Source organism: Micromys minutus (genome assembly GCF_963924665.1).
Source record: "Micromys minutus genome assembly, chromosome: 28".
Classification (NCBI taxonomy): Eukaryota; Metazoa; Chordata; class Mammalia; order Rodentia; family Muridae; genus Micromys; species Micromys minutus.
The window spans coordinates 37,639,057-37,655,522 of NC_137963.1; the positions used below are offsets into that span (position 1 = coordinate 37,639,057).

The 16,466-nt window shown below is 40.8% G+C and overlaps 1 protein-coding gene across 1 annotated transcript in view; it reads right to left on the reverse strand.

The window, feature by feature from the left end:
* The window catches only part of DCAF10 (DDB1 and CUL4 associated factor 10), a 32,050-nt gene extending 17,807 nt beyond the window's left edge, over positions 1-14,243 (reverse strand). Inside the window, exons 1-2 of the mRNA XM_080940000.1 lie at positions 13,654-14,243; positions 6,936-7,049 (exon numbers count right to left, since the gene is read on the reverse strand). Of these exons, the coding sequence (XP_080796126.1) occupies positions 6,936-7,049; positions 13,654-14,204 (665 nt within the window). The 5' untranslated portion in view covers positions 14,205-14,243. The remainder of the gene's footprint in view (positions 1-6,935; positions 7,050-13,653) is intronic.
* Positions 14,244-16,466: the final 2,223 nt, after the last annotated feature.

Here is a 16,466-nt window from a genome sequence, read left to right on the forward strand (position 1 = left end):
TTGGCAGCAAAGCACTTTGTCCTCTATACACCAAAAATTTTTAAAATATTAAACAATGTATCATATGAAAGGTGTTTTACATGTTTTTGACACACAGTAAGAACTCAAGAAATGGAAGTTAATATTATCAAGCAGTGCATACTTAGGTTCATGCACCCAGAGACCTCAGATTCTTAACCTGAGGTTACTTGTGTTTCTAAACAAACTTGAAAATCCACTTTCCTAGTCAAGAAATAGAGGCAGTAGGTTCACATTTGTAGGCATGGGTGCTGTGACAGCACCATGACAGCAGCACATGAACGCTGACACTAATAAGGAATTCCAGCAGGTTAGTCAAAGGTCATCTTGAGTAGGAGCAAACAACTTGACACAAGTCTATTCTTTCTGAGATATAAAAAATTCCAATTGTAAAATATTAGAAATATAGACAATTAGAACAAATATAACAAACACCTGTGATACCCACCACCCAGCTTTTTAACACTTCGTCATCTTTCAGAATTGTCTGAAAATACAAACATATTTGAAGTATATCATGAGTCCCTCCCCAAGCCCCTCCCCCTCCCTCCCTCTCCAGAGGGAACCACTATCCAAAGTTTGTCATTCCCCATGCACGTGTTTAATATGTAAATTAATAATATGTGTAACATCATTTTCATACTGTTTGTATCCAATTTATTCTGGAAATATTTAACAAGCACCCACCATGTACAAGGCACAGACAGTTCCATGTGCTAGGAGAAAAGAGCAAATGCACGCCTTCAAGCTTAGGTTTGTGATGTTTTAAAGTTTTATATAAATGGTATCACACCATACAGCTCGTTCTACAATTTGCCTTTCTGTCTCATTCTTACACTTCTGGGATATTTTTGGTTCATTTAGCTGATGTATAGTATTCCATTGAGTCTAAAATGTATCTACTTTCCTCTTAACAGACATTCAAGTTCTCCTTTTTATTACTCTAATGCTATAATGAATCTTTCCTTCTTTAAGCAACTAACTCATGTGCCTATGAATTAATCTTTTTAAATTATAATGACCTTTAATTTTACCAGGCATTGCTGAACTTTTTGGAAACCATTGCCTATTTAGACTGTATTAATATGCCTCAGGGTCCCTACTTCTCATCACTGTCAATACTTGTATTCTTCACTGGCAACTGATGAGTGCGCACTGTGATTCTCTGCACATTTTGTTAGAAGGTTTAATATATTTAAGATCATGGTCATGACTGGAAGTCTCTTCTATCAACCTGTATCTTCCCATATTGTTGGAGTTTCTATAAAAAAACTGCAATGATATTTTGTTTTATTTAGTTGAACTCACCAATCTTATTGGTTTATGCTTTTAGTGTCTTAGAAGTAATTTCTCACACTGAGGTATAAATACTCTATACTTTCTCCTGAAACTTTAAAGGTTTGCTCTTATAGTTAGGTCTTTAAATGGAAATTATTTCCAGCCATGGTGTGGGAAGGATCTGATTTTGTTTTATTTTTCATGTACATAATTAATTTCATCTTTTCCATTTTCTTTCCACCGATTTGCACTGCCTTTGCTCTTATGTAAAATGTTCATATTTCCCAGGGCTGCTTCTGAGTGACCTATTCCACCCACGGTCACTGGCTCTACTTCTCTGTCCCACATCAGGAAGGCTGTCAGCTGCTAATGCCAGACTACTCAACACAAATGTTAAAACTTAGTTTTATGAAAATCTCTGATGGTATGTATCTAAGTCAAAAGTTCCTGAATTGAAAGACTAATTTGGGGGTGAGTATGGTACTGAGTTTACTTAAGGGAGGACTTAAATATTTGTGGGTATTTTTGTTGTTTTCCTGAGACAGGGATTTTCTGTGTATCTGTGGCTGTCCTGGAACTCATTTTGTAGACCAAGCTGGCCTTGAACTCAAGAGATGCTCCTGCCTCTGCCTCCCTAGTGCTGGAACTAAAGGTACACACTACCATGTCTAGTTTTTTTTTTTTTAATGTGTAGTCCAGGCTAGCCTCAAACTTCTGATCCTCCTGGCTCCACCTCCTTCAGCAAATCCTATCAGCATGTACGACCTCAACTAGCATTTGCTTTTTTGTTTTGTTTTGAAGCCCCAGCCAGTCAGGAACTATAGACCAGACTACCCTCCAACTCAGAGATCTGACTAACTCTGCCTCTGGAGTGTGGGGATTAAAAGCTGTATGCCACCACACCTGGCTAACTTACATGTTTTTGTTTTATAGTTAATTTGGAAAGTCCTTTCAATCTGGATTTAACTTACAGTTGTTGGCTGGAGTTGTTGGTCTGTGTTGGCATGTATGAGGAATGGTTGGTTTGTAGTTAACTCTTTCCTAGATGGTAGACTAGATTTAGAGTGGTTTATTTCTTAGGTCACCTTTATCTGAAAGTGAGATCTTTCCTTCTATGAAATAGACCCTAGAATCAAGTCTCCTGTCCCCTGTACTCATTTCTATTAAATTAAAAGCCCAGGGTCACTAAGGTAACTAACAGATCTTACACAGTAAAAGATGAAACCTGTAGCCTCTCATTGTTCCTATTTCTACTTTCTTTGTAGCCCAAAGTTCCTTTCTTTCCTGTTCATGAAGTTCTGTAGTAAAATACCCAAACAGGTATATACTTTATTCAGCACCTGTTTTATTAGAAGTGTTATCAGGACATTTTGACTATCCATCTTAATTCAGCAGCTAGGCTTACACTGACTAGTTCTGTGCTCAGCTGTCAAACCTCATTGTCACTATGGCCCTGACCCTTGCTTTTGCTTTGTGATGTCAGGGCTCGGTTTAAGGTACAAAGTTTATCAGTATCTTGAGTTTTCCTTTTATGACAAATACTATTGCATTTTACCCTTTAATGCCTTTGATCTTTTATCTGTCTAAATCTTAGCTTTCTCGTTTATCTTCTTGTGATACCATTGTTAAAAATGCATACATATATACATACACACAAATATAAGTCATAATTCATTTTCTCATTCAAATTGCAGATTGTCTTTGTTGTTGCTGTTTTGTGTCTTTGAGATAGTCTCACTGTGTAGCCATGGCTGTCCTGGAACTCATAATATAGACCAGGCTGGTCTAGAACTCTGAGATCTTCCTACTTCTGCCTCCTGTGTGGTAGGATTAAAGGTACCACCATGCTCAGTTCCAGAATATTTTTTAATTAATATCCATCTATGTATCTATGTACGTTTTCTGTGAACAATCTTTATTTGGGACTTCTATTTCTTATCTTCCTTTGGTTTAAATTAAAATACTACAACAACACAAAAAGAAATGATTTAAGTTTTCCTACTTATATTGAACGGGCCACATCTCCCTTCTGGTGATCTGAAAGCTATAAACTATTTACAAGACTTTAGTTATTCCTTTAAATTAAAAGAAATGCATACATGTACCAATGTATGTACTTAACTATGTACCAATCTAAAAAAAATGTCTAAAATTGCTTAGTATTTCTACTCTCTAAACATGATGTGGGTCTTATTATACTGTACTATCCCACACTATAAAACTTTCACACATAAACTACTGTTGCCAGTGTATGAAGCCTCATTGTCAAATATGATATATATAAGCCTCATTTGGCTTTCAAACACTTGCTATGTGACCAGTTTTATACTTAGAACATCACAGTGCTCTAAGTATAACATTAGAAAGCCAACACTACAAAATGAAAGTAAAATATCTCAAAATATTTGTACTGGATATATGTTAAAATTATAGTATTTTGGGAATATTGAGCTAAATATATTAAAATTAATACTGCTTCCTTCTTTAGTAATAAAAATTACTATGTGGCTAGCACTCCATTTCTACTGGGCAGTATTTATCCACACGTCTTCCTGTCTTCTTTTGTTGTTTTTGATGCAATGCTAACAGTAAAACCCAGGGCCTTTCACAGGCTAAATGCTAGGCAAGCACTGACCACTAGGCTACATCTAGCACTGTTTCTGTTTGCAGATGAGGTTTGTATGGTCCCGAGAACTTTGGGCTTCAAGTGATCTTTCCAATTTAGCTCCCTAAGTAACTGAGCTTATAGGCACACATCACTGCACCAAGCTTATTTCTTTCAGTAAAACTAAAGAAAAATCCTCACAATTACATTTTCTGCACTATTAACAGTTATAATTACATTTCACCTAATTAAAATTCTTCAGTCTAGACGATTTAACTGACATAATGAGGTACATAGCCTTGCCTTATCAAGCATGCTCCATTTTCTTCTCATATCAGCTAAGAAGAAGCCCTCTGCCAGCTTATCACACTTCCACACGTAACTGACCTCTAACATTACTAGCTTTTGAGCACTTTTAATATTTTTAAATTGTGTGTACGGGTATGCTGCCTGTATGTATGTCTGTGCACATGTGCCTGGTACCCACAGAGGCCAGAAGAGGGTGTGGGAGCCACTGGAAAGAGGAGTTAAGGGTGAACCCCATGTGGGTGCTGGGAACTGAAGCCAGGCCTCTGAGGAGCAGCCAGTGCTCTTAAGCACTCAGCCATCTCTCCAGCCCACTTAAGACTTTAGTCTAGAGTTTTACTACAACCTGTCCAAACACAGATCCACCTTGACCTTCTCACACTCTGCATAGAAGTGGTTCTCCCTCATTACTAGGTATTATAAGCAATTATCAAGTTAATTTCCCAGAATTCCTACAATTTATTATTTATAATTAATTAATTGCCTTAATTTTGGAATAATATTCCACTTAAGGGACAGGCTGGTCTTAAACTTGAGATCTCCCAGTTTCCCAAGTGCTTGGGCTACAGGTGTGCACCACAATGCTTACAATTTTACAATCTTTGTTTATTTTTTAAAATTTGTATTATTATTATTTCTTTTTTATTGTTTTTAAGTCAGGGTTTCACATAATCCAGGCTGACCTCCAACTCTGCATATAGCCAAAGATTACCTTGAATCCCTCCCAGTCTTCCTGTTTCCCTCCCAAGTGCTTAGATTACAGGCCTGAGTCAGCACATTCAATTCTAGGAGGCAATACAGGGCTTCACATATGCTAAGCACGAACTCATCCACAAATTGGAGCTATACCCTTTAAGTGTCAGCCTTTTTTTTTTTGGTCTTCCCCAGGATTGTTGTAGGATCCAACCTAGGACCTTGCACATGCTCAGTAAGCCCTAGCCACTCCCTTTAAAATACATTGTATATAGCAACATTTTTAATTTCCATATGTTACTTCTTTACTATATAAACCTGTTTCTTTTTAATTTACATTCTTTGTTCTTTTTAAGGGAGAGTATTCTTTACCTCTTTAAGCATCCTAAAAATATTTAAAAGTTTCTCCCAATCAATGGAATACTATGCAGCCATTAAAAAGAGTGAGATCATCCCATGGATACTAATATAAAATGATCTCTGAATATGTTCAGTTTAAAAGGTCAGGCATATATTAGTATGTGTACAATGCTACCATTTATACAAAAGTATATGTGGGGTGTGTGTGTGTATGTGTGTATTTATATGCTTGTACATGCATAAACTATCTCAAAAAAGATAGCAAATTAGTAATAGTGGTTGCCTCTGGGGAGAGAAACTGGGTGGCTAGGCGACAGAGGTGGAAATAGACTTACTTTTCACTGTTTACCCTTTTGTACCTTTGAATTTTGTACCACGTGCATGTATTACCTAGTCAAAAAAAAAATAAATAATTTATTTTTAAAAATAAAGTCTTTGTTGGACTACTTACTCCATAAAGTTAATTTCATCCAGAGAAATCCCTGTTCTGGTGATCTGAATTTGTTGTATTAATATTAAATGTCTTCATGAATGTTGAAATTTTGTGACAGGCTTGGGTGGGAGAAGTTAGCATTTTTCTTTTCCTTCCTATTTAAGGGTTAAAATTGCCTCTACTTGGCCATCAGAGCCCCTAGTCTATTACTGGGGTTTATAATGATACTTCAGGGCTTCAGTTTCATGGTGATGTTGGAAATGACACACATATAACCTCAGTCACTGACCCAGCAAGGGCCTTCCCTCAATTCCTGTCATGAGGCTGTGTTTTAATTAGCTAAAACCTATAGTCCAGGGAGCAAAACAGCCTTTCCTTTTTTCAGCCTTTCAAAAATGAGACACACTCAACTAAAGCCCTGGCTTTCTGTGGTGATTGGGGCTCTTTCTCTACAGGAAATTTCTCTGTGCTTTGGCCTTTTTAACTAACAGGACCAGCGTGGCACTGTCCAGATCCCAGCCTGCCCTCTTTGGAGGTTGCTTTGGAACCGGTCTGCAACTCTGTACTGTGAATTCTCAGTTCTGCATGTGTGGGTCAGTGGAAGTGCAAAGTATAGCAAACTACCTAAACCAAAAGCAATTTTCACATTCTTTTTTTTTTTTAGGTAACACTGAAAGTAATAATTATAAAACTAACACAACTTCACATTTTCATATTTATAGTTTTATACATTAGAAAATAGAAAATGGCAAATTACCCACTTTAAACTGCTGCTAAGAGTCAAAAACAATCATTTAATCTTTTCTCTATCATTTCTATTTGTATAATTTGTATGACTAACTTACATAATCTAAACACTTGTCTGTGGCTTATATAGTCTACAGTCACCATTTTAAGGACTGCATATTAATCCACCAAACTTCTCAACTGTAATTTACTCTCAGATCATTCAATAGATGTTACACGAGTGTGGCTGTGGTGAGGTGTGACTGAGCCGTGTGAAGCCACTGCTGTGGTTCAGTCCATGGTTAAGGCTCATAATGATGACCTTGATACGGAGGAAGGAAAAACCACATGGAGGTGAACGACATATTGCAGAAAGATTCCAACCCAAAAACCGTTAACAGTAAAGTGTATAATTACAAGGAGAGTTTTACGACTGGATAGTGCATGGCATTTTCACTAGCTGGTGAACCGGATTCTGAGTCACACTAAGGCTCACTGAGTCACCAGCACACTCACCTGATATTATTCACACAGTCCTCATGTGCTTCAGAAAGGGTTTTTATGTGCTTTGAAGATATGGGGTCAAAAAGGAGAACTTCAGTCTGTTCACAGGCAACTGTGAGCACTGACCTGGAAGGAAGAACACACTTCCTGGTTACTTCTCTAACACTCCCCGAGTCACCTACTGAGAATCATGCACACTATAAATGTGTTACCCAGGTTTTATGTCACTAGCAGATTTTAGAAGGTTGGCACTATCTGTGCTGGCAGGGCCCACCACATAAACAAGTGTGTGAGCTGACGCTGCTCACATTCAAGCAGCACCTCTCAAGTACCCACCAGAATTTTAAACTTGTGAACTGTTGGACTCAGCAATATTTTCTGGGATTTAGTAGAATGAAATAATTATTAATGAATACAAAGAAACATATAAAGATAAGGTTCACTGTAAAAAGGAGAGAGCAACCTAAGAATGCATGAGAGAATGAGGACTGCATAAACCATGGGCCATTGTAATCGTCCTACAAACCCCGAGTGGATATCTGAGACTCCAAACAGTACAGAGTCCTATACATACTGCCTCCCTCCTGCAAAGACTCACAATCAAGTTTATCTACAAGTTAGACTCAGCAGAGTAACAAGTGATCAAAAACATAACAGTTTCCACAGTTACATTGTGGTGTGCACACAAGTGTGCTTGCTCTAAAACATGTTATCCCACTGCAGATCTTAGCAGTTTACTGCTCTCAACGAGGCTCCAAGTTCAGTTCCCAGCACCACATGGTGGCTCCCAGGGACGCCACAACTCTCTAGTCCTTCTTCAGGCAGCTGAGTCCATGTGGTGCACATCAACTCATATAAAGTGGGCTGGGTCCTCCTACATCACCTAACAATTATATTACAGATCTAAATGCCTGCCGTGTAAGCTGAGGGCCTCGGCTCCGCTATTGTCCTAGTACAGACAGGGATGGCTCAGGGGCTTTCTTACCAGCCAATCTAGCTCACATCCTGAGTTCCAAGTTAAGAGAAAAATAAGGTAAAAGAAATCGAACTAAGTCTGTTAAAAAAATTTTTTTTTAATTAAAAATAATAATAAAAAAAAAGAAATTGAAAAGAGACACTCAATGACCTCTGGCCCCTGTATACATGCACATTCCCCCCAACATGAAAATACACACACACACACACACACACACACACACACACACACACACACACCCCAAAGATAATTTAAAATAATGGCTCATAGCAAGTGAATTCAATAAAAAAATTCTGAGTTAGATTTTGTAACTCTCTATCATACATCCCTGGACCTCTTCCCCACTACCCTAACCTTTTTTAATTTTTGAGACAAAAGTTTCATTCTGTAGCCCCTGCTGGTCTAGACTTTAGTAGGCAAGGCTGGTCTTGAAGTCTCAGTGATACACTCAGCTTCCCAAATGCTGGGATTACAGGAGTGAGACACACCTGGCTGTGAACATCTTAATCTACTAGGGAATGAGGTGATGTGAAGTTGCCTTCAGTGCTATGGAAACAACCTCTGCTCCAACCTTAGTCCTAGGGTATATTCTTATACTTCCCCTCCATTCTAAGCCATGTGTCCATTACAAACCCTCTTAGTCTCTCTGCTGCTGCTCTTGGAATTTACAGATGCCGCTCAGAGAAAAGTAACTTCAAACACAGAGCCCAACTCTTTAGATTTTGGGCCTGCACTTTCTTCATTATCTTGGTAATTTTACAATCCCTTCAAAAGTAATCTTTTTTATACTTCAAATTGACTATTACATACTTTTCTAATTATTCTCTGTTGGAAGGCTGTCAATGCACTTCTACTTATCTGGAAGTTAAACTTTGCATCTACCATACCTGGTTAAGGATTATTGATAAATGCTCCCTTTTTCATCCTGAATGCTGTTTTCATAACCTCTTGATCAGTGCTACATGTCTTCATTATCATGAATCGAGACATACTTTTCTGCATGTTGAGTATTTCACTTTCAAATTTTATTAATTTCTGCATTTAAAAAACTTTATTTCCAAAGCCAGGTGATAGTGGAACACACCTTCAATCCTAGCATTTAGGAGACAGAGGCAAGTGGATTTCTGATTTGAAGGCCAGCCTGGTCTACAATGAGTTCCAAGACAGCCAGGCTACAGAGAGACCCTGTCTAGAAAAAAAAAAAAAAACCAAAATAAGTAAAAAACCTTTATTTTCAGGTCAGTAAGATAGCTCACTGGATAACAGTGCTTGGGGCTGAGCCTAGAGACCTGAGTTCGACCCTGGTATAAAGAGAGAGAGAATCAACTTCTCCAAATTGCCTTCCTCCACATTCACAAATAAATAAATGTAACCAAACCAAACCCTTAAGCTATATTTCCTGCCGTTTTGCTTTCTTCAGATTTACTTTTATATTATTTGTAAATAATGTTAATTCTCCTTGTGATAGTTTACTCATTAATTTTCCATTCCTTTCTGCTTTGTTAATTTAATGAATTTACATTTATTTTATCTACTTATGCATGCAATTTTGTTTGTGGGCACACTGTGCACATGTGGAGGTCAGAGAGCCATTAGAAGGACTCAGTTCTCTCTTCCCAGTATGTGGCTCTGGAGATCAAGCTCAGGTTGTGGGCTTAGTGACAACTGACCCACTGAACTGTCTTACTGACTCCATCTTACTAGTTTAGAAATTCAGAATGAGATGCCAGCTTTAAAAACAAACTAGGCACTGGGAAGATGGCTCAGTGTCCAAGTATGAATACCTGAGCTTGGATGCCCACTATTCACATAAGTACAAGTGACCTTGTGAGAGTAATGGGAGGAATGTGCCTAAGAAAACTAAGCAGCCTGTATTGGCTGGTTTTGTGTGTCAGCTTGACAAAAGTCATCAGCCTCAGTTGAGGAAATGCCTCCATGAGATCCAGATATAAGAAATTTTCTCAACTGGTGATCCATGGGGGAGGCCCAGCCCACTGTGGGTGGTGTGATGCATCCCTGGGCTGATGGTCTTAGGTTCTATAACAAAGCAGGTAGAGCAAACCAGGGGAAGCAAGCCGGAAACAGCTCCCTCCATGGCCTCTGCATCAGCTCCTGCCTCCAGGTTTCTGCCCTGCTTGGGTTCCTGTCCTGCCTTCTTCCAACGATGAACTATGATCTGCAAGTGCCAGCGGAATAAACCCTTTCATCCCAACTTGCTTTTTGGTGGTGGTGTTGGAATAGAAATGCTAAGACACAGCTCTACCCTCAGGTGTATGGGGGCACACAGGAGCATTTTATATGTGGGGGAGGGTGAATGAAAACAGATGTAGGGCTATAATTCTCCAGACAGATTATTGTTAATCTCCCACTATGCTAGTTCTTAATTCCATAATTGCTAATGAATGGGTAACTCTAGGGAAGTCAAGGAATGTGTTGAAGCATCACAATGGTGACAGAGTCAGTCACTAGGAACGAGCCAATACTCCAAGCACGCACAGCTGAACCAGTGTGTAGAGGCTGAGTGTCATGGCAGTAGAGTGCCTGCCCATGGACGTGCCCTTAAAGATCTTAAGTGATACTTTTTAAAAAAATGGTGATTTTGGTCTTTCTGTATTCTTCTGTTTAGGTCTGTCTAATTAACAGAGGTATATTATATATACTAAATTTTCCCTTAAGGTGATAAATCTGCCCTTTTCCCCTAGAAGTGTCAAGCACTGTTATATTTTAAATCTAATACTTGTTTAATCTTTATGTAAATACATTCAAGTTACTCAGAGAGAGCTGAGCCCTCACATTATGATGTAACTTAGTCACCTTTCCCCCTTCAAGCCTACTTTATTCTCCTTTTAATATAGTTTGCCAGTTGTTTTATAATGTTTTTAACATATAAGTCTTGATATATTGTCAAAACCTGCCTCAAGCTAATGGACCAAGTAGTATTTCTACCTTCAGACTACTGGCAGCTTAGCTATGTTTTTTCTTTGTTTGTGTGTGGGGTACTGAGATTAACCCCACATGTTGGGCAAATGCTTATCACTAAACAATATCAATTAGTATCAAGAGGTTTTTCTTTTCCTTCTGTTCCTTTCTTACCTTTGCGCATCTGTGCATGTGAATAAACCTCTGTTAGTGTGTTTGTGTGGTCTTCCTCTATTGCTGTCTACCTTAGTAAGATTTACTTATTCAGTGTGTGGTGCCTGTGTGTATATGCACCACATATGTACATGGTGAATCCCCTGGAGCTAGTTACAGACAGTTGTGTACTTAACCACCGAGCTATCTCTCCAGCCTCTCTACTTTACTTTTTTGAAACGGAGTCTTTAACTGAACATGGAACTCACTGTTTGGGCTGGAATAGCTACTTAGAAGCCCGAGATCAGCCTTTCTCCTTTCACTAGGTGCTGGGCTAGGGATATGAGACACCACAGCCTATACATGGGTGCTAGGGACACAAAAATCAGGTCTTCATTGCACAGCAAGCTCTTTACCCACTGAGAATCACATTCTTCTTTTTGTAATCTCTTTTATTTCATACTTTTCCTCTACTAGTTTTCTTAAAGATGTATTTATTTATTATATATAAGTACACTGTCGCTGTCTTCAGACACACCAGAAGAGGGCATCAGATTCCATTACAGATGGTTGTGAGCCACCATGTGGTTGCTGGGAATTGAACTTCAGGACCTTTAGAAGAGCAGTCTGTGTTCTTAACCACTGAGCCATCTTTCCAACCCCCTCTACTAGTTTAGAAGAAAATTATCTATTTTTTTCTTTTTCTTTTTTGAAAATTTACTACATATTAATTTATTATTATTAAAGTCTCTTAAATTATTATTATTGGTGTGTGTGTGTGTGTGTGTGTGTGTGTGATGTATGGGTGCATGTGCAGGACGGAAGACAACTTAATACTGAGCTAGTTCTCTCCTTCACCTTTACCTGGGCTCCAGGGATCAGAACTCAGATCACTAGGTTTGCACAGCAGTACCTTGACTTGCTAAGCCAACTTGATGGTTGAGTGCTGGAACAATTACTTTTTAAAAAGTGCTTCTGGGGCCTGGTAGGGTGGCTTATTGGGTAGAGAAAAGACACCAAGGCTGACTACCCTTGTTTCATCCCTGGGATCCACATGATGGAAGGCAAGAAAAGACTCCTTCAGGTTATCCTCTTATCTCCACACACGTGCCTCCACACGGAAGCCATGGCATGACCGGAGCCTGTATGAATGTGAGGCAGAGGAAGGTGGATCTCTGAGATATGAGCCAGCTTGGTCTACATATTAAGTATCAGGGCAACCAGGGCTATTATGAGAGACAAAGAATAAATAAATTTCTCTGGAAGAATACAAATAAGAACTGTGTGCAATGTATCTCTCATTCTAATAGCTCTGGGGAATCGGAATCAAAATTTTCACAATTAATTCTAGAATCACCATTTTCTATTTAAAAAATGTACTCCTAGAGAATGAACACAACTTCTTAAGCCCTGAAGGTATAAATAGGAGTCTGCTAAGAGAGAGACTGAACTATAGAGAAGAGAGACAGACAATTTGAAGCTAACACTTCAGCTGACTGCTGTGAAGAGAAGCCCCAGAGATGCTCGTATCAGGTCTAATTAGGAAGAAGCATTTTGTCAATAAACTAGAATGGCTCTTACTTTCTCAGTAACTGTTCCCTTGCTACGTTCTCAGCATATTTTAGTCTTTCTCCTTTGAAATGTTTTATCATTTCCATCTCCTCTAATATGATATGTAATATGGCCCCTCAGCTTAAGTTCAGAGTCATATGAAATACTTCTATTTACCCAGCAATCTTGATTCCTTTATCTCCTGCAACTTTTTTTCTGATCTTGATTCAAGTGTCACTTTCTCAAGGCATCCTTAAATACCCTAGATCAACAGGCTTCAAGCCTTCATCTCAATCTGTAGGTATTCACTGCATTACTTAAAACTTCATACCCCATATCCAGTTGATCTAACAGAGGTCAGGCTCAGAGTAAAAGGAGTGTGTCATTAGCTAGGTTTACTCACCAGCTAGCCATACATTTGTAACCTATCAAGAGTTCCAGGAGCATCTGGTAAACGAGGAATTGAATGAATGCATGCATTAACTAAGCAAAGACTAATAACCCAGGGGCCAGATGTGATAAGAATGTTATTACGTCATCTTATGGTAAAACCACAAGCAGTATTTTCCTCTGACTGCTGTTAAACTTGTACACTCACAAGATAGAGTACGAAATAGATATGGGATAGCTTGAAGTAAACCATGAGCAAATATCTTAGCAGTCTCAGCATGCAGGCTAGCCCACGAACGTATTTCTGCGGGCTTAGTATCTTTCCAAAGCTTTCACATGGCAGGATCTGGCACAAGGTCCAAAGATTCTGCCAGCTTTCTACCTTTAACTTAAACTCAGATCAGGGAAAAAAAAAAAAAAAAAAAAAAAAAAAAAAGCTAATCGAAGATAACAGTAAAACGATGGGCATTTATTTAAAGTATATTTGCTGACCACTTACGATGTACCAGAACGCCCTAGTTGTGTTACTGGCTGACAGCCCTGCAGCGACGGCTTAAAGTATTTCTCGTTCACCGAGCCTCCAAGGACCCCGAAGGGAAGCAATGGGTCTGCCTACCCCAAAAGGCCAGGACAGGGCTCACAGGCGACAGACAAGGTGCTTCTGAAAGTACCAGGGGCACGGAAGGCTAGCAGCTGCGACCAACCTGACCGCAGGGAGCCAGCTGGGGTGTGGGAGCTTACCCGTCCGGCGAGTACTCGAGGTTGAAGACAGCACCGTGGGTGCGGGTGCTGAGGTACACCGAGTCCGCGGGATGGATGGAACCATACAGGTTAGTCATCGTGCGGAAATTGTCCCGAGCCGGGTCCACGAACAGCCCGCGACCGAGGCTTCGCTCTCTCAGCCACCCGAACAGTCTGGCACCAGGGCCGCCCAGGCCGGCGCTGAGGCCCTGCGGGCTCCGACTGCCTGCCCTACAGTCTGGCCTCGAGCGTCTGCGCGGCGACGAGGAGGGTGACAGCTCTGCCTGCGACGCGGCAGCGGACAACTCCAGAGCTCCGGGGCCCGCGAGCTCTGCGGCGCGCTCGGCCGGGGACACTGCGGGGCTGCCCGGGAGGCGAGGGCTCCCGGCGGCCGGCGGGGGAGAGGCCGCGTCAGCTCCTCGCAGTGTAGACGGCGGCCGCGGAGCTGGAGAGGGCGGTCTGGAAGCGGCCGCCGGCCCTCCGAGAGGCGGCGGCTCCTCAGCTCCAGCCGCCCCGTCCCCGCCCGGGCTGTGGGGCCCGAAGGGAAACATGACCAACGCCCCCGCCCCCTAATCCGGGCCGCTGTCCCGCCGCCCGACAACTCAGCGCTCCCGCTCCAGCCGCCACTTCCGGGTGTCGCGCCCTAAACCCGCCGGCTGGGAAACCCGCGCCGCCGCTAGGCTGCCCTCCGCCGGGGACGTAAAAGCAGGGACACCACCTCAAAGGACTGTGAAGTCAGGAGCTACTAGCCCTCTGTGTGCAATGTAAGACGCACAGGATCCGACTACCGACTACATGCATCAGAGTCGGCCCGCAGCTGTCAGTGAGCACTGGCTGGCTGTGTGCCTGACCAGTCCGACCAGGCTGGGTCGGATTACCTGCTGTTGTCTTTACACTGAGATTGGGAAAGGGGGTGGGGGATGGGGAGGGTGATTACTATATTATATGTAGGTCACACAGTAAATCTCTTGGCACACTGCCTACTCAGCCTAAAAGTCTAAAGACTCAAGAACAGTCGAATTTAAAAAGCGCTGGATCGTACAGGGCCTAGACTAAAGGAACCTATTGGTGTCATAAATATCTGTCCAAATCTTGGTTGCTGCGTAGTCAGGTAAATCTTTATCAAGGTCGGAGCCTTCTTCTCTTCCCTGTACAAGTGGGTTGGTGTAATTGTGCGGGAGCTGGAGAGCTGAATCAATTCAAATCCACAAAGCAAGAGTCCACTTGTCAGTCGTACGCATGGTGCACTGCACGGTCCCTGAGGATATTTCTTTCTGTTCCGGCCGCTGAGGACCGATTTTCAGGGAAAGTGTTAATAGGGAATGGGGGTTTTCAGTGCAGGGACGTTTAGTCCTCAAAAGGGAGAGCTTGAGGTAAAAGGAAAGGCAGATAGATTAAAAACCAACCAGTTCTCGAGGTCTGTAACCTTGTAGGGAGTTCACATTTGGTAACTGATAGAAGCCCTGAGGATGATCCAGCCAAGGGAGATAGACCTGGAAGATGTCTGGTGAGAGGGAATTAGATATTTAATGGTTGGACTTTAAACAGAATATCAAGAAATTGTCATTCGGTTTGGATTGGCTCCACATAATCAGATTTCACAGGACAGGGGATTCAACATGAAAAGCCTACCAAGGTCCCAAAGCCATCCAAGAGCTGTTCACTGGGCTGAGGATGTGGTTCAGTGGTAGAACATTTGTCTAACACGTGCGAAGCCCTGATTTCAACCCCTGGTACTGTAGGGGGAAAAAAGCCAACCATGTTCACTGAGAATTTAGAGAATTTAAGGAAACAAGATGAAAGTAAAAAAGAGTTTGTAAGTTTATATGTTCTCTGTTCATGTCATAGTGACTCTCAAAACGTTAAAATGAAAATAAGTTCAGGGTGATAGTGGTTGTCGCACAGAATAATAGGTGGTTTTTAAAATGCTTGTATCTAAAATGTGAATATTCACTTATTCCAAATAGTTTTACTACAACATAAAATAAGAGCATATTATATTAAGACTATGATTCTATAACATCAGTAAAAAAAAAAAAAAAAAAAAAAAAAAAAAAACCTGAGAAGCACTAAAAATAGCACTGAAATTTGGTTGCACACACTACCTTTGAGTGTTTATGCACAACCATGTCAATAAGGAATCAACTTCAAATCTATCAACACTGACCAAGGTCTACATAATAATACCATTTGGAAAGCTTAAGAATTTTCAACTTTAGTAGCCAATATTCAGTTAGATGTCTACTCACATTTAAAGCATCATTGGAACTCTGGATTTCTGCTTTTTTTGAATCCCAAAGGAAGTAAATGATCAAAATGTTTTTCTGAACTGTGTCCCCAAGTCTCAATTCTACTGCAACATATCTGAAAGAAAAAACACAGATCTTTCCTGTCTGTCTCTGATGGCTCCGGAGCAGGAAGTTCATTCTCAATCTGACAACTGAATAGGATGATGTTGATAATATGGACAAGGCAGGTGGCCATAGCATAGAAGGCTGTAATGGGAGCTTTGTCCCAGGCATCTTCTCTACTGAAACCATGCATTTCAAGCTTTTTAAAATGATCATCTGTCATGTCATCAGCTTGGGAAACAGCAAGTGCAAACTCCACCACTGCTTCTTCTCAAGCAGGGAGTCAGACTTTCTCCGGTTGCTATAGACCTGTAATGAAACACACAGTCAGTATTTTGGTCCGTTACAACACAGGTAATAAAATCCAAGGTCTGATGAAACCAATGGGGGAAAGCCCTCGGGGTTACTCTAGAACAGAGGGAGCAAAGTCAGACCAGAAAGATAGCTTGGCCAAGCTTAATG